The sequence below is a fragment of the Penicillium paradoxum genome (assembly GCF_028828445.1).
Source record: "Penicillium paradoxum strain IBT 22861 chromosome Unknown utg000002l_segment0_segment0, whole genome shotgun sequence".
Taxonomy (NCBI): domain Eukaryota; kingdom Fungi; phylum Ascomycota; class Eurotiomycetes; order Eurotiales; family Aspergillaceae; genus Penicillium; species Penicillium paradoxum.
This window is the reverse complement of record NW_026643180.1, coordinates 401,654-426,173: the sequence shown is the minus strand read 5'-3', so window position 1 is coordinate 426,173 and position 24,520 is coordinate 401,654. Positions and strand designations below refer to the sequence as shown.

General features: G+C 51.3%; 12 protein-coding genes across 12 annotated transcripts; 7 read left to right on the top strand and 5 right to left on the bottom strand.

Annotated features, from left to right (window-relative positions):
- Positions 1 to 1,333: 1,333 nt before the first annotated feature.
- Positions 1,334 to 2,417, top strand: N7457_000161 (uncharacterized protein; the record flags this gene model as incomplete). Its single annotated transcript, XM_057171229.1, has 2 exons — positions 1,334 to 1,387; positions 1,434 to 2,417. The coding sequence occupies 2 exons, from the start codon at positions 1,334 to 1,336 to the stop codon at positions 2,415 to 2,417; spliced, it is 1,038 nt and encodes a 345-aa protein (XP_057035132.1).
- Positions 2,418 to 2,674: 257 nt separating this feature from the next.
- Positions 2,675 to 3,476, bottom strand: N7457_000160 (dolichyl-phosphate beta-D-mannosyltransferase; the record flags this gene model as incomplete). The annotated part of the gene is made up of 2 exons (XM_057171228.1): positions 2,675 to 3,308; positions 3,373 to 3,476. 2 exons carry the CDS (start codon positions 3,474 to 3,476, stop codon positions 2,675 to 2,677), a joined length of 738 nt encoding a protein of 245 aa, XP_057035131.1.
- Positions 3,477 to 3,759: 283 nt separating this feature from the next.
- On the top strand, positions 3,760 to 5,327 carry N7457_000159 (uncharacterized protein; the record flags this gene model as incomplete). Its single annotated transcript, XM_057171227.1, has 4 exons — positions 3,760 to 3,802; positions 3,860 to 3,908; positions 3,963 to 5,046; positions 5,133 to 5,327. 4 exons carry the CDS (start codon positions 3,760 to 3,762, stop codon positions 5,325 to 5,327), a joined length of 1,371 nt encoding a protein of 456 aa, XP_057035130.1.
- A 197-nt stretch (positions 5,328 to 5,524) lies between these two features.
- N7457_000158 (uncharacterized protein) lies at positions 5,525 to 6,516 on the bottom strand (the record flags this gene model as incomplete). The annotated part of the gene is made up of 2 exons (XM_057171226.1): positions 5,525 to 6,389; positions 6,437 to 6,516. The coding sequence occupies 2 exons, from the start codon at positions 6,514 to 6,516 to the stop codon at positions 5,525 to 5,527; spliced, it is 945 nt and encodes a 314-aa protein (XP_057035129.1).
- A 312-nt stretch (positions 6,517 to 6,828) lies between these two features.
- Positions 6,829 to 7,782, top strand: N7457_000157 (hemolysin III family protein; the record flags this gene model as incomplete). Its single annotated transcript, XM_057171225.1, has 1 exon — positions 6,829 to 7,782. One exon carries the CDS (start codon positions 6,829 to 6,831, stop codon positions 7,780 to 7,782), a length of 954 nt encoding a protein of 317 aa, XP_057035128.1.
- Positions 7,783 to 8,838: 1,056 nt separating this feature from the next.
- Positions 8,839 to 10,194, top strand: N7457_000156 (Zn(II)2Cys6 transcription factor domain-containing protein; the record flags this gene model as incomplete). Its single annotated transcript, XM_057171224.1, has 2 exons — positions 8,839 to 9,195; positions 9,259 to 10,194. The coding sequence occupies 2 exons, from the start codon at positions 8,839 to 8,841 to the stop codon at positions 10,192 to 10,194; spliced, it is 1,293 nt and encodes a 430-aa protein (XP_057035127.1).
- A 359-nt stretch (positions 10,195 to 10,553) lies between these two features.
- Positions 10,554 to 11,626, top strand: N7457_000155 (SDR family NAD(P)-dependent oxidoreductase; the record flags this gene model as incomplete). The annotated part of the gene is made up of 4 exons (XM_057171223.1): positions 10,554 to 10,725; positions 10,779 to 10,966; positions 11,033 to 11,190; positions 11,248 to 11,626. The coding sequence occupies 4 exons, from the start codon at positions 10,554 to 10,556 to the stop codon at positions 11,624 to 11,626; spliced, it is 897 nt and encodes a 298-aa protein (XP_057035126.1).
- Positions 11,627 to 12,767: 1,141 nt separating this feature from the next.
- On the bottom strand, positions 12,768 to 14,070 carry N7457_000154 (serine/threonine-protein kinase; the record flags this gene model as incomplete). The annotated part of the gene is made up of 2 exons (XM_057171222.1): positions 12,768 to 13,399; positions 13,473 to 14,070. 2 exons carry the CDS (start codon positions 14,068 to 14,070, stop codon positions 12,768 to 12,770), a joined length of 1,230 nt encoding a protein of 409 aa, XP_057035125.1.
- Positions 14,071 to 17,475: 3,405 nt separating this feature from the next.
- On the bottom strand, positions 17,476 to 20,003 carry N7457_000153 (putative serine/threonine protein kinase (Prp4); the record flags this gene model as incomplete). Its single annotated transcript, XM_057171221.1, has 2 exons — positions 17,476 to 19,213; positions 19,276 to 20,003. The coding sequence occupies 2 exons, from the start codon at positions 20,001 to 20,003 to the stop codon at positions 17,476 to 17,478; spliced, it is 2,466 nt and encodes an 821-aa protein (XP_057035124.1).
- A 703-nt stretch (positions 20,004 to 20,706) lies between these two features.
- Positions 20,707 to 21,037, top strand: N7457_000152 (translation machinery-associated protein 7; the record flags this gene model as incomplete). The annotated part of the gene is made up of 3 exons (XM_057171220.1): positions 20,707 to 20,728; positions 20,788 to 20,877; positions 20,940 to 21,037. 3 exons carry the CDS (start codon positions 20,707 to 20,709, stop codon positions 21,035 to 21,037), a joined length of 210 nt encoding a protein of 69 aa, XP_057035123.1.
- Positions 21,038 to 21,596: 559 nt separating this feature from the next.
- Positions 21,597 to 23,129, bottom strand: N7457_000151 (uncharacterized protein; the record flags this gene model as incomplete). Its single annotated transcript, XM_057171219.1, has 2 exons — positions 21,597 to 22,938; positions 22,996 to 23,129. 2 exons carry the CDS (start codon positions 23,127 to 23,129, stop codon positions 21,597 to 21,599), a joined length of 1,476 nt encoding a protein of 491 aa, XP_057035122.1.
- An 821-nt stretch (positions 23,130 to 23,950) lies between these two features.
- On the top strand, positions 23,951 to 24,479 carry N7457_000150 (cytochrome b5-like heme/steroid binding domain-containing protein; the record flags this gene model as incomplete). Its single annotated transcript, XM_057171218.1, has 2 exons — positions 23,951 to 24,187; positions 24,249 to 24,479. 2 exons carry the CDS (start codon positions 23,951 to 23,953, stop codon positions 24,477 to 24,479), a joined length of 468 nt encoding a protein of 155 aa, XP_057035121.1.
- Positions 24,480 to 24,520: the final 41 nt, after the last annotated feature.

Here is a 24,520-nt window from a genome sequence, read left to right as displayed (position 1 = left end):
TAGTCTGAGCTCCAGAACTACCTATTACTCCGTCAATGCAACAACTCTGCGGGTTAGACGTTACGGCATGATGGTTCACATCTGTCTACAAGCAGATATGATATACCAATAGTTCATGAAAGGGAGAAACTGTACATGGAATAGTATCATCGCAACAAGACAGCAGAGACTCAATGCACTTTGACCTAAAGCAATGAAGTATAGCAGTGCCCATCCCCGCATGCCAGATACGTTATGTAGGGTTTTGTATGTAATGTCGCCAAATCAATCCCCCAGTCTTACGATAATAGCTGCACCTCATATGCAGCAGGACCAGCACCCTGTGCAAAAGGTTCAAGTAAAAGACGAATGAATCCAGCTGTCCGTTCTTCAATCGGGCCAGTATATTGGTCCTGGTCCTTTTTCCCGGATCTCAGCTCAGAAGCCGTTGGGTTCCTTTGGTGTATTCAGCCCAGTTCTAAGCATCCATACCACGGAGTCCAATGAGCTTCGTAGCCCAGCTCCAGCGATTATGCTGACTACGGACATCGTGTCTTGAGGGCTCAGGGAGCCTACGCCCATATGCTTACGCATACAGTTCACCTCCAGAACCGCTCATAATTGCGAAACGAGATAGGCTGGGGGTCGAGTCAGCGCCTAGAAATCTGCAGGCCAGTCCATGATGCGCTGGCCTGAATAGACGATCGAGATGCCGAAACCAGGGCGCTCGAGGGCAATCACGCGAACCCCACGCCGATGAAAGAGAGATTCTATGGCAGAGGCTTCACGTCGACATTGAGGGTAGCCAAGCAGAAAGTCCCAAGAGTAGCATGCTTCACAACCATGTTTGGCATATCCTAGGGTGCTCTCGTCTGAAAGGCACATTGTTTGATCGACTCGCGATCTTCTCGTTGCAATGTATCGACATCTTGTGATAGGCAGTTTTCTTGTTGGTATAGACGGACATGTTCGTATGATCGAATTCATGGTATTGAAAATCAATGGGGCGTCACGTTTTGCTTAGCAGAATAGTTGACCTTAAATATCAAGTATACGAGGTGATAGCACTGATTCACGAGGATCATTCTTGGCGACTGCTCAGCCTGAAAATGGCCAGGCTTAAAACGTGTAGTATATGCCACTGTATGTCAGAGAGTAAGTGTAGAATCGTCTAGAAATCAGAGACACTATACTCAAGTTCACTCCTTGAGATCAGAGAGCACATCGATATAGGCTCCTAGGTGTAGCAAGGCCCCACCCCTGCAAAACGGCTACGTCAACTGTTTGGTGATCGCCCATCTTTCGTTATTCGCACTTGACATCTCGTCTCCCCCACAACTACCACGCTTATATCATGTCCTCAAACTCAAGTCGCGGATCGTCGTATGGAGGTGTCCTCCACGAATATGTACAGAAGATGCCCACCCTCCATCGTGTCAAGCTAACACCCGCAGGCTCCCAAACTTGTAGCGTTTGAGTTCACCCCACCAACACAGGGTATCAACAAGATAAACACCCTCATCTTCGTGGGTGGGCTCACAGATGGATTCTGCACTGTTCCCTATGTGGCCAAGTTGGCCGAAGCTGTAGAAAAAACCGAATGGTCGGTCTTTTCTGTTTTGCTCTCCTCATCCTACGGCGGATGGGGAGTCGGAAGCCTCGATCGCGATGTCGAAGAACTCGGGCAATGTGTGCGCTTCATTCGCGATCTCAAGGCATCACGTCAGCCTGGTGCACCCACGAGTTCTGGAAAGATCGCGATCATGGGTCACTCGACCGGAAGCCAGGATGTGCTCCACTACCTTTACTCGCCCAACCCTGTGCCGCACAAGGAGTTCGGAGGAGGCCTTCAATACATAGTTCGCCCTGAGCTTGATGGTGCCATTCTACAAGCACCTGCCTCAGATAGAGAGGGATTGCAGGCGATTATCGATTCCTCTTCGGAGCCCGATGAGCTGAAGAAGGTGTACGATCAGCTCGTACGCTTTGCGAAGGAGCAACCATACACAGAAGATAAGAATGACTCGATCCTTCCCATGAACTTGACTGCAAAGCTTTCTTATCCGCCCGATACGCCTCTCAGTGCCCGGAGGTTCCTAAGCTTGGTCAGCCCAGAGAGCCCTGAGAACCCATCTGATGATGATCTGTTTAGCTCCGACTTGAGTGAGAAACGATTGAAAGAGACATTCGGAATGGTGGGCACTCAGGGCATGATCAAATCCAAGCTACTAATCTTGTACTCTGGTGAAGATGAGTATTGTCCGCATTGGGTGGACAAAGAAAAACTGTTGCAGAGGTGGCAGCAGGCTACTGAGGCCGGAGGTGCCAAGTGGGATGCGGAAAATAGCGGCGTCATCCCTGGAGCCAGTCACAACGTCCATGATGCAGGTCAAAAAGACCTTATTGATCGAGTTCTACGGTATCTCCAAACGCTCTAAGTGTTGAGCCTTGATGGTGTCGAGGCATGGAAATAAAAAATCCAGAATTCAGAAGACAAGAGGACATTGAATTTATATCGACAATAAAAAGGTCATTCAAACACCACCCAGAAGTGCACGGATTTGGAATAACAGAGGTCAGAAAGGGGTATATCACAGCACGGGCAGTAGGCAATCCAAGCATGAGACCATGTTGGACTTGAGGCAAAAATGAATGGAACTATCGGGGTACCAATCCCCCAATGGGGAGGCCCAACTTAGACCTTCAGCCACAAGTTCAATACACCCTTGAGGTACTCGACAATCTCAGATCCACCAAGCTTGCTCTCGCCATAGAGACGATCCACGAAGGTAATCGGGCACTCGGACACCTTGTAACCCATTGCTTTGGCACGGACCATCATCTCCATCTGGAAACTGTAACCCTTACTCTCGGTGTTCAGGATGACCTTCTCCAGCACTGACTTCTTGTAGAGACGGAAGCTACCAGTCAAGTCACTCACACCGGGCATCAGCATGACGTCCGCGATCAGGTTGGCAGTGCGCGAGGTGAACTTGCGGAACAAATCCCAGCCGTAGACACCGCCCTTAATATCACCGCGGTTCGCGTATCGGGTTCCAGTGACAATGTCAGCATCGGTCTCTTCTTGGATGCGAATCATCTCGGGGATGAACTTGGGGTGGTGGCTGAAGTCAGCGTCCATGATGATAACGTAGTTGCCGGTGACATATTTCAGGCCGTGGACATAAGCGGTTCCCAGACCGAGCTTGCCCTCGCGGGGCTTGAGAATGATGTGTTCGGCGCCATAGAGCGTCTGGAGCTGCTTCGCGATCTCGAGTGTGCCGTCAGGGGATCCGTCGTCAACGACAATAATCTCCCAATCCAGCTTCCTACGAGTGAAAAAACGTATGTCAGTCCTGAGATCTCCCATTCAATGGTTTTATCAGCGCATACTCCTCGTTGAAGGTCCTCTGGATCAACCAGATGATGATAGGGAGGTTCCTCCGCTCATTGTAGGTGGGAAGGATGACCGAGTACTTGTTCTTGGTCGCGCCCATTTTGCAAAGCCGTAAATCAATTAATAAAGTAGAGAGCGGTGAAAGATTAAAGCGATGATCATGTAAAATAAGAAAGAAAAGAAAAGGTAGGGAACGTATGGCTCTAAGCTTGTTGCATTCGGCAACGCCAGATCGCGGCCAAGTTGCCAGATCCGGTATCCACCGCCCTGGCAGAATCCGATAGCGCTTATCGGGTGTTTGGCTCGACTTCAATCGGAATATACTCCACGATTGGACACTTCTATACCAAGATTGATATCGGGAATACTTCAAGGTTATTGAGATGGAGCCAGTGTTGTCCAAGCATCATCGGAATATCTCCAGGTGTAAGCGCCCACTCCATTATCCCTACTAGCTTTGTTATTGATTGATTGCCTGTGCAGCTTCTCGGCCCCGCAGCTCGACGAGGAATCCTTTAGATGCATCAGACGAGTGAGCATTGTGCCTTGATGTCCACCTCTAAATTCACTGTCTCACACGATGTAGTCCTCTCGCCTTCTCTGGATTCCCCACCTCGCCTATCAAACACACATCAATGCTTGCTGCCAACGACACCTTTTCTGGGGCATCATTTTACGAGTTAGATCCGCTTGCGCCAGACAATCTACCCGAAGCTCAAGGGAAAGACCTTTCATTTCTTCTCCGGCACAATGTTTTCCATACACTCTCTCATCTTGAGATCCCTCCGCCATTACGATCCGAATTCCTCATACTCAACCTAGGCGAACCTCTATCGGCTTCTCTGAGCATCCTCGAAAAGCTACTAGCGGAGGGTCGATTCCTCATCGCAGCACATTTCTCTGCTTCCATCTTGACCTCGTCTTTAGTAGCTCCGACGGATGTCAAAATCATCTTCTCGCTGTTCTACACGCGCCTCGCCTGTCTAGAGCTGTCGGGCAATACAGTTCTCGCAGCACAGGAATCGAAAGCGCTGGAAGATCTGAGCTCGGTATTCTATTATATCGATCGCAAGCTTGAATCCACTGGGACCAATAACGATGAAGACCCTGGCCATGAAACTGCTGATGCCCAAGATCCTCGTCATATTGTCCCTTGGCCGCTCCGCGTATTGGCGGTGAGACTACAGAGTATTGGCTTTGGTGATTCCCGCAGAAGCATTGGGGGTCTGTACGAAATTGGGCTCGAAGCACGTCGAGAGATCATGAGAAAAGAAGCTACCGAAGCTGAACGAGAGTTATGGAGGCAGAGATTGGCAGATCTTGGAGTCAGAAGTGTAAATGCCCTCATCGAGATGGGCGATTTCGATACAGCGAGGCGATCACTCGAAAATCTTCGCGTGTCTGGGCCAGAGACAGACATGACAAAATTGAGGAAAGCACTTTTGCTTTTGCGCATTGGTGATCTGGACGCAGCAAGCCAAGTCTTTGGTGATACCAATGAATCAAAAGAGGCTGCTTTATTGAAGCCTCTCATAAGCATGTCAGATGGTCGCTATTCCGATGCAGTGGCTGAGTGGCGCATTCTGCTAGAAGATCGAACAAGGGCAGACGGGGCTCTGGTAGCTCAAAATGTGGCTGTCTGTCTGCTGTACACTGGAAAACTGGACGAGGTACCTGATCGCTCCCCCTACTCCTCTCTGTTCAAACATTTGTTTGAAGGCTTTATCGAACCCGTTGACTGACTGTTTGATCCTAGGCTCGTCAGCTCCTGGAGAGCCAAGTTTCATCTAACCACTCGTTCGGTAGTTTGATTTTCAATCTGTCGACGGTCTATGAGCTTTGTTCCGACAAGGCACCTCACATGAAGGGGCAGCTGGCTGAAACAATATCGAAACATCCTGTCACCGGACAGACCAATTTAGATCGGCCAATTTCAGACTTGAAGTTATAATACTCAAATTGAAAATCATCTTGCCCTGGCGGCTTTGGATTCAATCTGTCTGTGCATGGTCTAAAAAATCATAATTAATACTCCATGAATAATACCCGTCTGTCAATGATACGACGTTTTTCCAACCAACGCCATGCAATGAACCAACTCCACTGAATGCTTTGTTCCAGAAAACCAAAGTCTAGCCGGACACATGCTCATGCACTCGACACGCTCGGCTGCGCCTTGGTAGGAGGGCTCTGCCTCGGCCGTTTGATGATGATTTTATCGCCTTCCCGGTCCCAACGAAGTTTCTCTTTCTCAACCAATTTCTCCCATGTCCAACTCTGTTCATCGCCTGTACAACCGCCCAAAATCCAGCTAATATGCACACTAAGATAAGAACTGCCCACGGCCTTGAGCGCGTGCCTGCGGACTCGGTCCGCAGCCCAATTCATCACTGCACGCATGTGTGAATCCACGCTGTTGTGTAATTGCCAGAACAGCACCCAGTTATCGTGCATCAAGGCAGCTAAAACCTTATCGACGGTCTGGGATTGAAAGGAGTGCTCTTTCCGCGCCCGGGCGCGCAGCTCATAGGCCGCGAGCATATCGCCTTGTCGGCAGGCATAATCGAGAATCAAGTATGAGACCAGTTCCTGGGCTTCGGAGTCAGGTAGTGGGTGGGATGTGGAATGCAGTCTATCTAGAAGGTATCGCAAAGAGGGGAAATATGACGGCGGGTGATGCGCGAGAATGGACAAGCGAATGGAGAAAACATGAACCCGTTGTGAGAATTCTGCCGGTGTGGTTGCGGCTGTTGCTAGGACGGCCTCGCGCAGTTTGCGTAGGGAGAGAAGGAGTGTGGATAGCTCTGTCGATGGTGGCGGGATGTCCTTCTGTGCGGGGTTCAATCTCAAAGGCGACCGGGAAGCGGGCGGATTGGAAGTCGCATCGTTTGAGGGACTTGTTGGAAGGGAAGCTAACGCTGCATCGAGATCTTTAGAATGATGGGCGCAAAAGCGCATGTATCGGTCGACGATTCTGTCGAAGTATTCCGTCTGGATCTTATGATTCAACAACCTGTAGAAATCAGCGTTGGCACGCAGTATTTCCCATCTCGAACGCACTTCCGATCTCCTTTTGACACAAACCCAACATTCTCCAACGAGTCAGATACTGGGCGCAAGCGGCTCATCTTTGCCGACATGTGTTGACATGTGCATTGACATGTGTGTTGACATATAAAGTCGTTGAAGCGCAGGTGATATGACGTTTGTCTTGTTTGTTCCGAGGTTGTCCCAACGCGGCGATTACCCTGGTTCCCCCAACTGCCCAACGGCCGGTTTCTCCTTTTATTTTTCTATATTTTCCTATATTTATTGTGGATTTCCCTTGCTTTTTCTTTTCATTTGCTCTAATTGATCAGGATTTTATCTGCTGACTTGTCTTACATGTTCTGTTGTTGGTCAATTTCACAACCTTGTACCTCGTTGCCCATACTTGCATATCACATGTGATTATGCCTCGCCAGCGCCGCCCTATTGAAGAGAAACTGTCGACCGATAGTAAGCCTGCAGGGATAACGGCTGTCGGGGAGGAGGCTCACAACTTAGTAAAACGACTATTGCATTGGGACGATCTACCTCATTGGCAACGCGACAACCACCACATCCATACGGGATATCGGCCCGCCTCGTCCTCGTTTTTAGGTTCATTTCAATCCCTGGGTTACGTTCACAATGAGACCGTGAACATCTACACCCACCTCTTGCCAGCTCTGGTTGCTGCCCCCGCCGCATATGGGCTCTATCATTTGCTTTCTCCGCGGTATCAAGCCGCAGCCGATTCTGATATCCTCGCTTTTGCCTGTTTCTTCGCGGGGGCTGCATTCTGTCTTGGCATGTCTGCAACCTATCACACCATATCAAATCATTCGCCTGTGGTTGCACGCATTGGAAATGCCCTCGACTATATCGGCATCGTGGGTCTCATTGTGGGGAGCTTTGTACCCAGCGTCTTCTACGGATTTTATTGTGTACCCGATCTTCAGCACAGGTATTGGACCATGATCTGTACCATTGGGCTAGGCTGTGTGATTGTGTCCGCTTCTCCCCGGTTCCGCACGCCGCGCTGGCGTCCATTCCGCGCTGGCATGTTTGTCGGGATGGGTCTGTCTGCCGTTATCCCCGTACTCCATGGGGCTCTCCTCTTCGGAATTGACCAGATGCGGCAGCAGATCGGTCTGGACTGGCTTCTTTTGCAGGGCTTCCTGTATATTCTTGGAGCCGGAATCTACGCAGCCCGAGTACCTGAACGACTCATGCCCGGAAAATTCGACATCGTGGGGAGTTCGCATCAAATCTTCCACGTGCTGGTGGTCTGCGCAGCGGTAGCGCATCTGACAGGGTTATTGAAGGCATTCGATTATCGGCACAGCGGGGTTGCCGAGACCTGTCAGATTCCACGAGGCTGAGTCCGGGTCTGGCGCAGCACAAGTTCGAGGTTGGACAACATGCTCATGGCAATTCTTTTTAGAGGTAGCATGGAAATGAAATGTTCACGTCGTAGCGTACGTGGCGCGACTTATGTTCAACAATCTCTCAAGGGTTCAAAGGTCCGCCTGCTGACGATGACTCGAATCAGTATGTGCAACAATGACGAATGAAATGAAGCGGTGAGCGGCCAATTCCCTTGCAGGGACTGGGCCCGGTCAGCCGATAAGAAATGGTCCTTTTTCTTTTTGCTTCCATTTCACATGGTGACCAGCACTGTCCATTCGAGGGGATTGTTCTTGTCTCTCATTGGCGAAAGAGAACAGGGCCCTAGCGGCACCAGAGACCGACAGCCCTTGTTAGCAAAAGGTTCTTCAAGTTCTTCAAGAACTCAGAAACTTAACCCCGAAATTGGCGTTTACGATGTTGCATCAGGGTGTGACGACTTTTTAAACAAAAGGACCCCTAGCCGGTTTCTCTGAGAGACCCTGTATTCTCCTACCATGGAAAGTGTGCAAAAATAGGGCGGGCTGTGAAGCAGAACCCAACTTTTCTCTTGCCAAATGAAGATAGGTCAGACGGGTGGATTCCGAAGGGAAGATGCTTCTTTTTGACCTCGTCCCAGCGGTGCCAGTTGGTCTCCCATGCGCGGTGGATCAGATGGAACTGGGGTTTCACAGCGGCTGACCTCTGTATGCGGCTGTCGCCGGTACTAGATTTGAATGCCAGAGTGACATTTGCTTCTTTCTGAAGCTTGAGCTTGTTTATATATATAACCAGGGCGTGTGGGGGGAGGATCATGGAGCGTCTGCCTCATTGGACGTGTACGGTATCATTGTATTGCTCACCCTGAATTTCTATGTCTAATTTCCCTGTTTCTTTTCTTTTTCCTTTCTTTCCTTTCCATTGACGTCCATATATCACCGAAACCCTGAGCTATTGGTAGTGTTATATCGTATTGGGAGAGAGCACACTAGCTTCTTTTGTCTTTCCCCCCAACTCTCTCCCACCATACACACCCGGCAACCAAACAGGCAATGCTTGCAGAGTCCAATGGCAGTCCATATGCCGGTGGAGATACACCTAAGCTCCGAACTGCCTGTGAAAATTGCAGACAATCCAAGGTGAAATGCAACCTATCAGGCAAGAGTGTTTGTACTCGTTGCCTGCGTCACGGCCTACAGTGCCAATACGGATTCGCCAATCGCTCTGGTAAACCAAAAGGCAGCAAGAACCGAGCCACCCTCCGCAAGCTGGGCCAATTGCAAGAAGAAAAGCCACCGATGCGAGGTTTCCGCAGTAGTCGGCTCGTGGCTCCAGTGGCTCCAGTGGCTGACATGGAGGCGCTGGGAAATAACTACAGTCATATTCCCGACCCAACAATTGACGACGATGTCAGTGTCCCTCCTTCGCATCTAGATATCTCGGCGTATTTCTAATAAGTCTCCGCTGTTTAGGTATGTTTGATATCAAATCAACCGGGCTTTTGGGAAAGTCCCCGAAGCTTCGGAAACACAGCAACCCTGGAATCCTCCGTCTGTCCAGGGCAACTGACGACAGTTGAAACCTCACCATTCACTGATCTCGTGGACCCATGTCCTGCTCTCCCAGCTGGTCTGGGCTACCCACACACCCCGGTGACCCCGACATTCCTGTCCGGCGAACTGGGCGACACAATGGCCAGTCCGTCGCTAGCAGGCTCCGTGACTTCGCCGTATCCGCTCTCCTCGTGCGAGTGCGTAGATATGCAGCTGTTCCACATGAATCGGCTGAATCATCTGCTCGCCGGCTCCATGCCCCTGCGACTCGACCATAGTCTGCAGACGATCAAATGCACATTCTGTGCCTGTCAGATGTTCCTGCAGTGTACGAAGTGTGCCAAGGACAGCACAAATCTACTGCTGACTATCTCGGTGCTCAACCTGACCCTCCAGCTCTTCGAGTACTGGGTTTCGCGAGAGACGTCCCGTGCACCGCGCCCAGAACACGGCGTCGACATCCGCTACGGTTACTATGAGATCTGCCACGAGGAAAACAGACAGATACGGAATTTCTTACTCCGAGGACTGCTTTTACAGTGCAGGGTTGTATTGGTGGCTCTGAAAAGCACCGCTAGTGCTGCCGATATCCAGATCCCCAAACCGGGCGACCAGGAAGGTCCATCGGCGTCAAAACTCTCAGAGGACCATACCGGCCAGCACTGGATTCCTTCAGAGCATGTTGGGATCCTCCCAGACTTGGATACCGATATTCTGGGCGGTACACCCAGAAGCGAAGGCCTGCTCCCCATCATCGCAGGCTACGAAGCTACCGTCTCGGCATTCCTACAATCAACTTCATGGGGCGAGTGTATCTGTGGATCTGGACGCGCCATGCATGACGAGTCTCTTTGAAAATATCATACCCCATGTACGGGAGGTCAACTGTTTTCTGTCGCTACTACTGTATGCTATGAAGGGGCCGTAGAGCAAGCGAGGGTGGAGCTGAACACACAAGCTGGACAGTAAACGCAGATCGGCTATATTCACAAACAGAAACACGCAATTTGAAAAGACCATATTGCCTATATACCAGAACTAACTTATTCTAAAATAAGTAATCCTCCCCCATTTTCTACCCCACAGTCTCGGTCCGCAACTGGGCCTCGGCAGTCACATCGCCGAGAGGCATATCGTTGTATAAGACTTCCCCCTTCACAACCAACCCTCCCAGCTCTGATAAATCCAATCGACGAATTGCAAATCCCTCCAAAATGCCTCCCTCCGACCGTCTCACCCAGCTCAATGAGCACCTCACCTACCCCGCCGGCTGTCTCGCCGGCCAAGTAGCCATCATCACCGGCGCAGGCCAAGGCATCGGCGCCGAAGCAGCACGTCTCTTCGCAAACGAAGGCGCAAAAGTCGTAGTCGCCGACATCGACACCAGTACGCCAACCCCCAGCCCTAACAATCTACCAACACTAACAAACCCGAAACAGAAAAAGCGCACGCCGTCGCCGACGCAATCAACGCCGCCAAACCAGGCCGCGCCCTGGCCGTCGTCGGCGACATCGTCGACAAAACCTACATCACCGAACTAGTCCAGAAAACCGCTGAATTCGGCAACGGCAAGATCCACATCATCGTCAACAACGCCGGGTTCACCTGGGACGGCGTGATCCACAAGGTAAGCCGAAATAGACAAAGATACATATACTCTACAGAATACCTATTCTCCACGATACTCACACAGTCCCAGACAACCGACAAACAATGGGAAACCATGCTGGCCGTACACAACACAGGGCCGTTCCTACTGGTCCGCGAAGCAAGCCCTTACTTCCGCGTAAAAGACCAAGAGCCGCGCGTAATCATCAACATCAGCAGCACGAGCGGTATCCACGGCAATGCGTACGTGCCCGATCCGTCCCCACTCCTGCAGCCACGCTAACGCTAGGAAAAACACAGCGGGCAGGTCAACTACGCCGTTGCCAAAGCCGGTGTTGTTGGGTTGACCCGCACGATCGCGAAGGAATGGGGTCCTGCGTTCGGCGTGCGGTCGAATACTATTGCGTTTGGGTTTGTCACGACGCGGCTGACGGCGGCGAAGGAGGCTGGCGCGTTCGTGACCACGCCGGATGGGACGAGGGTTGCGTTGGGGATTCCTGGGAAGCAGCTGGCGGCGAAGACGGGGTCTGTGGAGGAGGCGGAGGCTTATCCTGGGATTCCGTTGGGTCGGCCTGCTAGTCCGGAGGAGGCGGCGAGGTCGATTTTGGGGGTTGCGTCGCCGTGGTTTTCGTATGTCAATGGGGAGACGATTCGGGTTACTGGGGGCCGGAATATGTAGGTTCAGGGTTGTTTACTTGGGATTAGGAATGGGATATTTTCTTGGATTGTTGATCTTTTTGCTTTATATTGTGATATGTATGGGGAGTGTACGGAGGGGATGTCTGATGACTACTTAGGGGTTAGTGACGACTCACCTGTCTACTTCGTGCCGTCGCCCGCTGAGTCGGAATAGATCGGTTGCGTCTGACTCTGGCGGTTTCACGATAGGCACGGTCCTCGTGCGCGAATCACCGATGCGCGATCGAGTCTCGGCCGTTTGTCGGACGTTGCGCGACACTGTAGGTTTTCCAGACGTTGGACTTACAAGGGTTTGCATGCAAGTGAGATTGGGGTTAGTAGGCAGAAACCAAAGGGAAACAAAAAAAGAAACAATACCAGAGGTTAGGAGAAATGCAGTGGTGTAGATTGTGAAGTATTCTGGCATCTGCCACACCGAGGTATCATATCGTAAGAATCAATGAAAAGGGAGTCTCAAATGTCCCAATGCGAAAAAAAAAAGAGAAAAGTCTATGCACATGAAATAGTAGCCGAGATCACCTCCCATAGATCGTAAACAAAAGGCCTTTCCCAAAAGATGAACAGAGAAAATAAACCACATAGTCGTGAACGCCAAACTTTGAAGTCCAACGCCAAATATCAGAAAATCACAAATTCCCCCGTATTTCATTCAGCCCGCCCAGGGGCTTTTCTTCAAATCATGGTTTCCCAGTGTATGATCACGCCTGAAACAAATGGAAACGTAAAAAAAAATCCTCCGGGTATGTGTGGAACATATTAAAACAATAGAAAGGGAGATTCGCAAGTTGAAAAATGGCCGACTGTGGTCCGAAAAGAATCCCGGGAAGAACACAGTCGCGAAGCCAGGGAAACGTCGTCCAATGGGAAAAGAGATGGCAAAAAAAGATTATGTCCAAAAGGAAAAAGATAGCTGGCCGGGTCCGGTGGATCAGGATCAACGCGATCGACTTTTGTTGGTCGGGCAGCTTGGAAAGTAAAGCTTTCTCCCAAGAGAGAAAGCAAGGGACCGAAAAGAATATAGCTCTTTGGAAGAGGGTGCGATCAAAGACAAGTGATGGGGGGGCAAAAAGGTCGTCAAGTCATGCAGCTGCGTTAAATGGAAATCCCATCGAGGCGCGCATTCAGACGGGGACCTCAAACCGTGGCATCGGGTAGTGGTAGCCGTAGGCAAAGGAATCCGCGGGGAAGAAGGGCTCCGCGCAGACAGAGGGGTATACCTTGCAATCCGGGACCTGCTCCGAGACTGCGGGCGACATGTTGTTCAGATCCGAGTAATCCTCGGTGATGGCCGAACCGTCGGACGCAGCAGAGGAGAAGGCCGAGTATTGCGAGGAGGCCAACGACGAGGCAGAGGGCTGAGCATGCAGGGGCTCCATGGGCATGAACATTGGCATCTGGGGCTGGGGAATGTAGGCGATCTGCTCCGGCACCCAGGGGGCTTGAACCATGGGATTCTCCGTGAAGCGGGGGCACTCCAGAATGAGCTGGCGCAGCTCAGGGATAGTGATCCGCTTACTTGGGTCGAGCTCGAAGACTCGGCTCAGGATACTAACCATGTCGGTGGAGAGAGGCAGAATGGTCTTCAGGAAGAAGGGATCCTTGAGATAGGCCTGGAATGTGGAATCTTCGATCGAAGCGCGTTTCCATGGATTGCGACCGCAGGTTAGATTGACGAGAATCACGCCCAGACTCCAGACGTCGTTGGCAGCGGACATGTAGCAAGACAACGGCCGAGGGTTGGCTTGTTGACATTCTTTAAAAAAAACACCGATGTCAGATTAGTCTCACGGTCAATAGGGAGAGTGTTTATTTGGGAGAGGGCTTACCAGGCGACATATAGAAGGTCGAACCACATCCGAAGTCGGAAGTGAAGTAATCCCTGGTGGCGAGGCCAAAGTCGGCCAGCTTGACGGTCATTCCCTGGTCGGTCACGAGGACATTCTCGGGCTTGAGATCGCGGTGGTAGATTCCAATGGAATGGCAATATTGTACAGCGTCTAAGATCTGGAGGAATACACTCTTGGCCAAGAAGTCATTACCGACAAAGTTTCCCTTATCGGTGATGTTTGAGAACAGGTCTCCTTCCGGGCAATATTCCATGACGACGTAAGTACAATCCACGGATTCCATGATGGTATTGAGGGAAACCACGTTAGGGTGCTGGCTGGCCATATGGTGGAGACTAATCTCGCGCTGCTGGAACTTGAGTTGGCGGGCATCCAGACCATTCTTGTTGAGGACCTTCACGGCAAAGACCTCATGGGTGTTGATGTCGCGAGCAGTGTAGACGACGCCATAGGCTCCGACGCCCAGGACTTGGGTCAGCTCCAGCCGGTCGGCCAAGATGAGTCCAAGACGGTCCTCGGGAGCATAGCAGCGGGGACCAGGGGATGGTGGCGGCGTGGGGAGCATGGCCGGATACATTGTCCTTGGAAGTGGGTTGTAGAGAGAGCAAGAGATCCAATATATCCCCGGAGAAGACGAGGAAAGAGAAGGGAAGGGCGATAACAAGTCTATTCCAGGGAGATTCTCAGCCTAAATCCAGGATATTCAAAAGGCGGCCATTCCAATCCAAGGGAGTTTCAAGTTGGTCTGATCTAAGTCCGTTTGATCCGAGAGAAGGAAAGTGTTGTACGAGTCACCCGAGAAACAGAAGCAGAACCACAACGCACAGAAGAGAAGGGAAAGAGAAGTATAGAGGATTAATATAGAAGATCAGGTGGCCTCGTGGTTGACCAGAATCCCAGGGGCCCCAGGACGCTACAATTAAATTAAACCCCAAACGGGAAAGGATCGAAGGTGGCCCCCCATATCCAATCGATGATGCGTGTACTCCCCAAGTACCGATAACCTCCAATCCCATTTCCAGAAATAAAGCTGAAAATCAGAAATTAGAAATCAGAAATCAGAAATAAATCAGCCATGTGTCCGATGTACGAAGCGGTGTGCATGCCCGAGCCCTGGTTAGGCCAATCAGACCCACGGGCGCCAACATTCCTGCAGCCGCCACAACCGATGATTGGTGGAGAACGATCGACTGGACACTGCAGAGTCCCCTATTGGGATGGTCTCTTCTCGGCCTAGTGTGGCAATGCCCACGTATCCTGTTCCCAACGGTGTTTCTGCCTGGACTCTTGTCTTCTTCTCAAGTTCCCCATGAGACCCGGCTGGGGAATGGAGGATGTGGAAGCCGGACGGTTTCGGTCTGGTTGAGGGGGCACACCGTTCTTTGCTCTTGATCCACTTCCTCGGGTCTAGACGGCAAAGAGTGAGGCGATGATGGAGGGTTGCGGTGGCCAACCATTTCGAGAATCTCCAAAGCTGAGGCGCTTCCCTGACTAGTTCTGCACGGGCCATTCACCTTGTGCTTCTCCTGGCGCTAATGTACCTTGACCATCTGGGACTTCCATACGGGTGATCCCGTTATTATTGGTCGTTCCTTTGTTCTCTCCTATTCTCTGCCTGGTGTGTTGTTTTATATTTTATTTTATTTTATTTACTTCTATTTTATTTACTTCTATTTTATTTTATGTCTTAATTATCTCTGGCCGTTCTGGCTCTCTACCCAAAAGGGAAAAAAAAGAAAAAAAAAAACGAAAAAAAGCAAAAAATCCATCTCTTCAGTCCGTACTCCGTAGTCATGTACCAAGTACACAGCCCGGAGGCAAGAATCACCCTGTCAAAAGTGGCCTGCAATCTCACCTCTTTGTTCCGGATATCTCCCCACTTGCGTCATACAGAGAGGCAAGGGCGAGTCTGATATCCGGTCTCTGGGCAAAAAAGAGGTATGTGTTCAAGGAAACCGCTCTGGGACTCTACTGGTACTATTGCGGTGAGCACCAACTGCACCCAGAATCAATAATCTCCCCTAAAAGGCCTTCAGATCGACCCTGCACGCTCCGAGTCCAATCACCTGATAGCCAACGGCCCCCCTCTCCGATCCATCACATTCGAGCTCGGTTCTCACGACCCGAACGCTTTGTCTGCACACTGCACTCCGTACAATAGCGACTAGTTCCATGTAAGACTATGTGAATGTGTCCCCGGAATCGGTTATCCGGCGTGAGAGATATGATCTGTGCCATATGTGATTTGGACGTTGTCCTAGTCCGTTGCCGTGCCTTGCCTTGCTGTACCCCAGGATTGGCAATGCAGCGGTCCTCAAGGCCAGGTTTCGCGCATTGGATTTTTGCTTTTCGCGTTGTGGACACTGGATTGCCAGCTGCGTGGCCGGTTTCGGGTCTACACCGCTACAATAAGGGAGTACGTACTCCGTCCATATGTCACTCTCGCCAATGTCGTACATTCGCACTTGCATGCAAACATCAAGAGCGTGAACGCCTGGGATCGCTGGCTACCCAATCTGCTCATCCACGTAGAACGGATGTAGTACTGTTACTACGTACGGAGTATTCGTCGACGAAGTACATATACAGAGTATGATTACCTACGCCACACCACCTGGACATAGCCTCCCTAAGCCTACGTACTCCCGGTGCCAATCATACCCATCCATAGTCCAGAGTTGATAGCTTCGCCTTCTCTCGCCTCTCAGCTAAGGCAGACAACCCGGTTGCCCTGCAGGTGGCGGGATCCACCAGATAAACACATCTCGACATCATGATTGCTTTGGGAACAGATCCATGCCACCAATCAGCACGGCCGTCGGAGAATAAATGCCTTGTTTGCGCGGATTCTTTTGCCACGGGGGGTTTCGTGGCAATTCGCCTTTCACCATGTACTGTTTGCAACGTATGTTTGCAGTTCGGAGTCCAAGATACCTAAGCATCTCTTGATCCCGTGCTGTGGAGTACTCCATACTCCGTACATTGTAACATGTCTCGACTCGGAACAGAGATACCTTTGCTTTTTTTTTTATAGAAAACCCACCTTACTTGCCGGATTCTCTGACTCTATCGCCCAACAGCCACCGGACATCGCAGGCACGAATCAGCGATCGCTCGTCCCGCCCCCATGAACCCGGGCTGAGAGGCAGTCCAGAGAGTCCTAGGACACGCCAATCGGGAATTCCCACAAGCTTACTCCGTATACGTACTCCGTAGATCCAGCGTCAGCAAAGTCCCCACAAACCCGCAAAAAAGAGGAATGTGTCCCATGGAATGCACCTGGCCGAGTCCGGTTTTGGATCTAGAGCTCGGGTGCGGACTAGACTCCGGTCGATTTCTTTGTTCGAGTACGGAGTACGGGATACGGAGTACAATGCTAATGCAACGTGGATTTGGGGATTGGTTTCTAGATCCATGTTACCGCTGGCCTGGGTCGAGATGGGAGGGGGCGGGAAAAGGGGGCTAGGGGGCGGTTTGCTTTGTTGAGGAACTATGGAGCACTCCGTATTGGAGATGTTGGATGTTGGCTGATCGCTCTGTGATAGTGATTGCAGGGCGATCGCGCTGTCGATACGTTGGGTAGAAAGGTGGGGTTGTTGGTGGAAGGAGCTGGTGGGTGCCGATGGGCTGATGTCAATGGGGGCTGGTCTTTGATGTCGGACAGGGTTTACTACAGACTCGAAGGAGGTTGGGACATATCTCAAGCCAAGACTACCAGGCAGTGACAAATGCTTGTGAAAAGGGTATGGGCTTTCATTGGAGAAGCTACTCCGTACATGCTATGGCACTGGGAATTTGCATATTGACATAAAATTCATACATCACATCCACCCCCCCGAAACGCCAGTATCTTTAGTTTGTTTTTGGGGTTCTTTTTGTTTTGGCTGGTGACGCCGTCGCAGAACCAGGTGGAGACATCTTGGTACAGTGTCACAGAGATCAAAGATATCCATGATGTAAAAATCTTAAAACAGAGTCCGAGTTACGCTCGGGGCGCCAGGAACGGATGTTTCAACGCCTCGTTCGGTGTGATTCGTTTCTCCGGGTTGAGGCTCAAACAACGATCCAGCAGGTCCAGGAACAGGGTCAGTTCTTTGACCTCGGCCTCGGGCATTCCGCGTGTGCCCTGTGCCATGAGGCGTGTCTTCAGGTCACGCGTGGGTTTCTTGAAATCCATCATCTTGGTGTGGAGGCGGCCGGTGATCTTATCTTCCTCCACGCTGTGGAAGTTGAACATGTCATCAAAGTGATGGGGCGCCAGGGTTCCGCGGCGGAGAAGCTTCGGCGGGTACTTGCCCCGGCACTCCATGATGGCACGGAGCATCTGGTTGTTGTTTCGGCCGGTGAATAGAATTTTGCCCGTGTACAACTCGAAAAGAGTACAGCCAATCGACCAGACATCAATGGCGTAATCGTATGGGATGCCCAGGATGATCTCCGGGGCACGATAGAAACGACTGACCAGGTAAGGCGTGATCTCGTTGTCGGAGGCCGGAGACGCCGAACCCAGGTCACAAACTTTCAATATGTTGCGTTGCTCATTCACAAGAAGGTTATCCGGCTTGAGATCTGCATGGAGGATGTGATTGCGGCGAAGGTGACTCAATCCAAGGAAGATTTGTTGGCCGTAGGCCCGAACTGCGCGCAAATTCAAGCCAATGTCCCTGCCAAACTTCTTCAGGACCTCACGCAAATCCATGTTAAGGTTTTCAAACACCATGCACAAGTGGCCTTTGTGATCGAAGGATCGCTCGAACTTGACAATATGCATCTTATGCTCCGGGTCGGCTTCTTGTAGCTGTTCCAGAATGCCAATCTCTTTCATACCGGCTTTGCGCATTATGGCATTCTGTCGAATGATCTTGACGGCGACCATGCCTCCTGTCTTGGTGTCGGTGGCACGCACAACAGACGAGAACATTCCCTTGCCAAGCTTTTGGCGGACATGGTATCGTCCATTGATCAGCTCTCCGAGTCGAACGGCATAATAGCCCTCTGAATCATCCCAGTTGTCCATCATGCTGACATCCAGCTCCTTACCCTGGGGTACAGCTGTGGCCAATGCCTGCGCTGGCTGGACTTCATTCGTTTCCTCGGCGAACATGTCATCGTCATCATCGGCAAACATATCAAATGCATCGGCTTTTGGCGGTGGGGCTGGAGCTGCCTCAGGAAGGAGAACATCTTGTCGGGCCGCCTTGGTTTCATCGTATGCTGCAGATGAGACATCTTTCTTGTCGTCCTGCACACTGCCATTGCCGTTGCCATGCTTCTGTCTTTCCTTCTTTGTATCAAGGGTTGGATCGTAATCAGCAGCAGAAGGTTCATCAGTACCGACAACGGGGGCATTGGGGCTGACAAAATCCACGTCTTTCCCGATATTGAGAGCAGGGAGTGAGTCCTCGGGTTGTTCGTAAAGGGCTGCTTGAGGGGAATCTATCGAGTTCACCGCCGTTAACTTCGTTGATACGGAAGAAAGATTGTCCAAGGAAACCTCACCAGATGCTTCTTTCGCGCTGGTTGGCTCAGAGCCAGTCATAGATGAATCCGTGTCGGCCTCCCCGACATTTAATGCCTTGAGATGCAACGGCGTCGCTTGGCTGCGGTGTTTTGCCCGAATAGCTTCACGGCGTTTTCTGCGAGCTTCAAGTGCATCGAGTTCGCTGACAGGCTCGGCGATCTCCACCTCTGGCGCAATCTCGGGATTAGGCGTCAAGTCTCTGGAACAGATGTTAGTCACATGCTATTTCTTTCTTTTTTGTCAATGAGCGAATAAACATACTCGTCAGCTACATGGGCCTGTAGATTAGAAGAAGCCTGCACCTGATTCTCTCGTGTTTCAGCACCACGTTTCAAGATTGGAGCGACAACGGAAGGCTTTCCTCGTTCCCTCACCAACCTGTCAGTGGGGTTGCGCCTTCTGGTGTCCACTGGGGGTTTGGAATCAGCCATATTTGAATCAAGTTCATCACCTGAATACCGCTTGGGCTTTCGTGGTTCCCGATACGGGGATCGGCTGCGGGGGCGCTGCTGCTTGTCATCCCTGCGTCGGTCATAATCATCACTGTATCGTAGGGCTTCTCCGCGGTTCTCTTCGCGATCATAGTCGTAATATGAGTTCGGACGCCGATTAGGAGCGGGTCTGTCACGGCGTCTGTCGTCGTACCTAGACCCGTAGCGTTGATCGTGACGGGGCTTCCGGTCGTAGCCACCATCATAGGACTCGTAGGCGTCGTCACGACTGCGCTTGTGCGTCTTGCTTTCTCCGTACGGGGAACGAGAGCGGGACCTCGAGGGGGACCTGGTGCGCGAGCTAGGCCGGGGTGGTGATCGATTTCTCTTCAACGACGCGGGAGATCTGGGTGCAGAAGATGGGCTATCTCTGGTGGGACGGTCAACACTGGTGCCATTAAGAGGAGTGTCTGACGCAGTTGCCTTCGTCTCTGGGCCTGATTCGACGATCTCACCCTCAGAGGGGACTGATGGGGACCGCGACCTGGGATGCGACATGCTTGCCAAGTCCAGGGGGTTTGGATGTGAAAACGGGTGTCTTCGCTTCTCACTTGTTATCGCTTCACTGGACTCCTGGGGGAAGCTTCAGTAATAAAGCTGAGTTAGCAAAGACTCGAGCGACAGATTTGTCTTCGCAAAGGGTTTGTGAAAGTCCAACCGGCTGTAAGAGGCCTGTGTTTACACCAAAGCCTTGTAAATGAGATCTTTGACACAAGTGCATGAACTTTTGGGGCAACAGGCTTGACGGACAGATGAATGTACGCGTGTAGGGGAAATCGATGAAGCAAAAGATGAAATAGAAACTCCATACTGGGATCACTCGTCGAATGTTGAGATAGCGAAGATTCGACGCTAGTCTGTTTAGAGTAGGCGGTGAGGCGAAGTGCCGGCTCTGACACAAAATCCATGTTTTCGACGGACCCCGCCCTAACCAAATCTAGACTAGCCTGTAAGTAATACAAGTACTGAGGATCTATATCCCGCCGGGCCACCCACAGTGTCAAATGGTATTGACTCGAAATAATACAACTGAACATACGCTAGTAATATTCCCGCAAATGGGCCCGCAGGTGGACAGGCAGGGTATATGATAAGCACCCCTCATGTGTTTTTTTCTTGCCATCTTCAACGCCGTCGCATTCGCCCAACGTCTTATTTCAAATTCTTTTTAACCCGCTTCCTCGGTTATTCCTCAGACAAAATGGGTGGTCAAGGCAGAGAAGGTTAATACCACCCCTCATCCTCGAAATAAACCCTTTCACTGACATTCTATGACTTGTAGGTGGCAAGGTCAAGCCTTTGAAGGCCGCCAAGAAGGAGAAGAAGGAGCTCGATGAGGATGACCTCGCTCACCAGGCCAAGCTCAAGGCTGGTACGTTCTACTCTTAATACCCGATATGACTCTATATCTAACGCTTATACTTTTTTTTTTAGATGCCAAGGCCCGCAAGGAGATGCAGGATGCCGCCAAGGGCAAGAAGGGACCCCTCAACACTGGCCAGCAGGGCATCAAGAAGTCCGGCAAGAAATAAGCGAACTGACTGCTTCTCGGCGCATCATTCGCCATCACTCCCACCCCCACAACGAGCCTAGACACCAGGTTTCTCTCGAGTCCATTTTCACGATCTATACGAGCCATGTTCAATGAGAGAATGAGAGAGCGGAGGATGAGTGGCTTCGAATGAGTGATCGCGCCAGCATCACTGTGCTCATAGTCCAGTTCTATGGGTCTCCTGTACATCTTTAGCCACCAATACCTATTTCGCGCTTGATCGCATTTCAAATTTAGAATCCTTCTGGAAAGATCAGTCTCATTAAAATATAATAATGAAATTAACCGAAAAAAAATACATCCACATGGATACAACGCACATCCGAATAGAGGGGGTATCATCTTGCCTTGCAAGTGTCGCGCAGTAGGGAGAATCAAACGCTCAAAACACAGTCCCATGCCCCAATATCGGAGAAGAAAACGCAAATTGCCCCAGAAAAAAAAGTAGAATCCAACAGAAACGCTAACAACTTTCACAATAGCTTCAGAAATGAGAATAGAGTCAGCTGCGCCGAGCTGAACTGACCCGCAAAAGCCACTTAGCTAGTGACTCGCTTCACCCAGAGATTATTACCATCTCCGGCATTCTCTTTCTCATCCAGCCGGCGCCACGCACGAGTGATTTTCATACCAAGCTCGTGCTCCTCCTTCCTGACATCCGCAATCTCGCTCTCCATGCTCTTGAGGCTCTTCTGAACCTCCGCTCTGGCAGCGAGATCATACACAGTCGAGGTCGGCTGGATCGCCTTGGACAATTCAAGAATCACAGTCTCCAGCGTCGACCTGCGCTGGAAGAGTTCATCCCGCTTCATCTCCATGGCTTCAATGCGGCCTTGGGCACCCAGTGGCACTTCGGGAGTTGAGACAGGCTGCACGGGCATCTGCGCGACCTGCTCTGCGACCTGAGACGGGGTCGGCTTTCGCACGGGCTTCTTCGAGGTCGGCATACTGGAGGGGATTGGGCGGCGTCGTTCCATGATGGAGGACGTAGAGACATCGTCGACAGACCGGTTCTCGAGCTGCATGCTCTCCCGCGGGCTCGCATCTCGACTTCCAGGCTCGGTAGCTGTGTATGTAGTCGTGCTGAATCGACTCGCGGGTTCATTGCTTGTGAACAGCATGTCGCTATTCTCGTGCTCGAACTCCAAAATTGGTGTGCTCTCCTGCAGATGGCGAGGTGCAGGCTCCGGTGACAGTCTCGGAGGTGGAGGCACCGGTCCACCGGCGGTGATGGTTGTCACTACCGAAGGGGCAAAGTTAAAAGGATCGAGCTGTGGAGTTACGTCCGATGCACGCTTGCGCCTGCTGGAATGCTCTTCGAAGGGAAGCACACGTGACGAAGATCTACTTCTGGTTTCCTTTGGAGCATGATCTTCGGGTTTTGAGAGACTGCTGATGCGGTTCCGGGCTGCATTGAGAGTCCTCTTTGGATTCAACTGGTCTCTCCAATTCAAGGTGTTGGTATAGGATCCCGAGGGCTTGATCTCATTGCGCGAGACATTCTCGCGGAGAGGGAGTGGGCTAATTCTGCCAGTATCATTTGGTAAGAGTGGTTCGCCCGAGAAATCATCCCAGCGGGTCAATTTCCCCGAGATGAACCGCCTAGATTCTTGAACGGGCTGAACGGGCTGAACGGGCTGAACAGGCTGCAGTTGGGATTGATAGGGTGTATCATCTTTTTCTGTTTTGACAATAGGAGCGGATGACAAGCGCCGATCCTCCTGTGGCGCACGAGAAAATTGGCCTCCTTCGCCAATGGGCGAGACACAAAAGCTGCTTTGGCTATAACGCCGATCAGATTCCAGGATCGGCGAGACAGCGGGCGAAATGTCCGAGTGCCTTTTAATCCCATCATACGGGACAGGGCCCAGTCGTGAGTCACTGAATACATGTTAGACACTCGAAGATTAGACAGATTAGACAGATAAAATCACTTACTTGGACACAACTGGTAACTGCTTGGAAACCAGATCGCAATCTGGCAGTGACGTCGTGGGCGGGTGGTTATTATCCCAAACGGGGCCGCTGATCGAGGGCCGCTTGGCCTTGTGAAAGGGTCTCTTCGCCCACATGTTGACGGATATCTCACGCTCCAGACGTGAGAAAAATATGATCTTAGTCGGAATCAAAAGCGCACACTTCAGGCAATAAGATGGTGTTGATGGGATGGAAAAAGAAAGAGTGGATGAGGATGAAAAGGGGTGAACGATCGTGAGATGCGTGTGGAAGGGGGCTTTGTATGCGAGACCACGATGCACGGCCTAACACGTACCGCAATGCAAGAAGGACCGGAAGAACGTGAAAAAGAATATGTAGATCGGGATTATTTGAAGTAAATGACTGTAGAGAACGCAGCGAACATGCTAGTGTATAAAGAAGCAGAATCTACTCCGTACAAGGAACTGCCATGGCCTCCACTCATCGAAGTGGCCAGATTAAAATGGGGATAGTCCAGTGGAGAGAGCCCTTGAAACACCTGAGGCACTCTCGGGCGTTTGAAATTGCAGTCCGGGAGCCCGATCTCCAACCAATTCACATGCGCAGAAAATAGCTTGACTCTAAATATAAAAGCGCTGTAATAAAAAAAAAAAAGAAAGCTGTATCGCCCAATCACGTGGGGGGATAGCCCTGGAGGGCGGGGACAAGATGTCATTCCGAGCTTCCGGGGCTTCCATTTCTCAAGAATCTTCCATTGCATTCGGTTTCGCTAATGGGTATGGTCCTACGTTGCTCATCTTCTTGACTCTGCAGCTAATTCGGCATCTGGAAATAGCAGAGAACTCCGTCCCACAGCCTGAAGTGTGAGTGTTTCCCGCCACAGCCCAATCTATCCAACCGCATCCCCACAGATGATCCAATATAGACCCAACTAACAAGCCCGCTACCCAACAGCATGACTGTCGCCTCACCAATCAACCTCCTTCTCGTATCCGTCTTCGGTGTACTGGTGTACTGGCACTTCCGTCCCAAGGCCCCAGTCACCCTTCCCCGCATGCCGCCCCCAACCGTCTTCAAGACCTACACCCCCAAGACCCTGATCGAGTTCAACGGCGAGGGCGACCGCCCGGTCTACCTGGCCGTCCGCGGTCGCGTCTTCGACGTTACCCCCGGCAAGAACTTCTACGGACCGGTATGTGTTTAGAACCCCACCGGACAGCACTGGACCTGGAGCTGATGACGATTTCCAACAGGGTGGACCTTATGAGAACTTCGCTGGTCGGGATGCCTCGCGCGGCTTGGCTAACCAGAGCTTCGACGAGGAGATGCTGACCAAGGATTTGTCGGGACCCTTGGACGAGCTTAAGGATTTGAGCAAGGATGAATTGGAGAACCTGGAGTCGTGGGAAGACCGCTTCATGGAGAAGTACCTGGTCGTTGGAAAGTTGGTCGCAGAGGGCTCTCCCGAGGCTCCCGATTCATAGCCGTCCACTCGGAGATCTTGGTGAATATCTTGGAGGGTAAG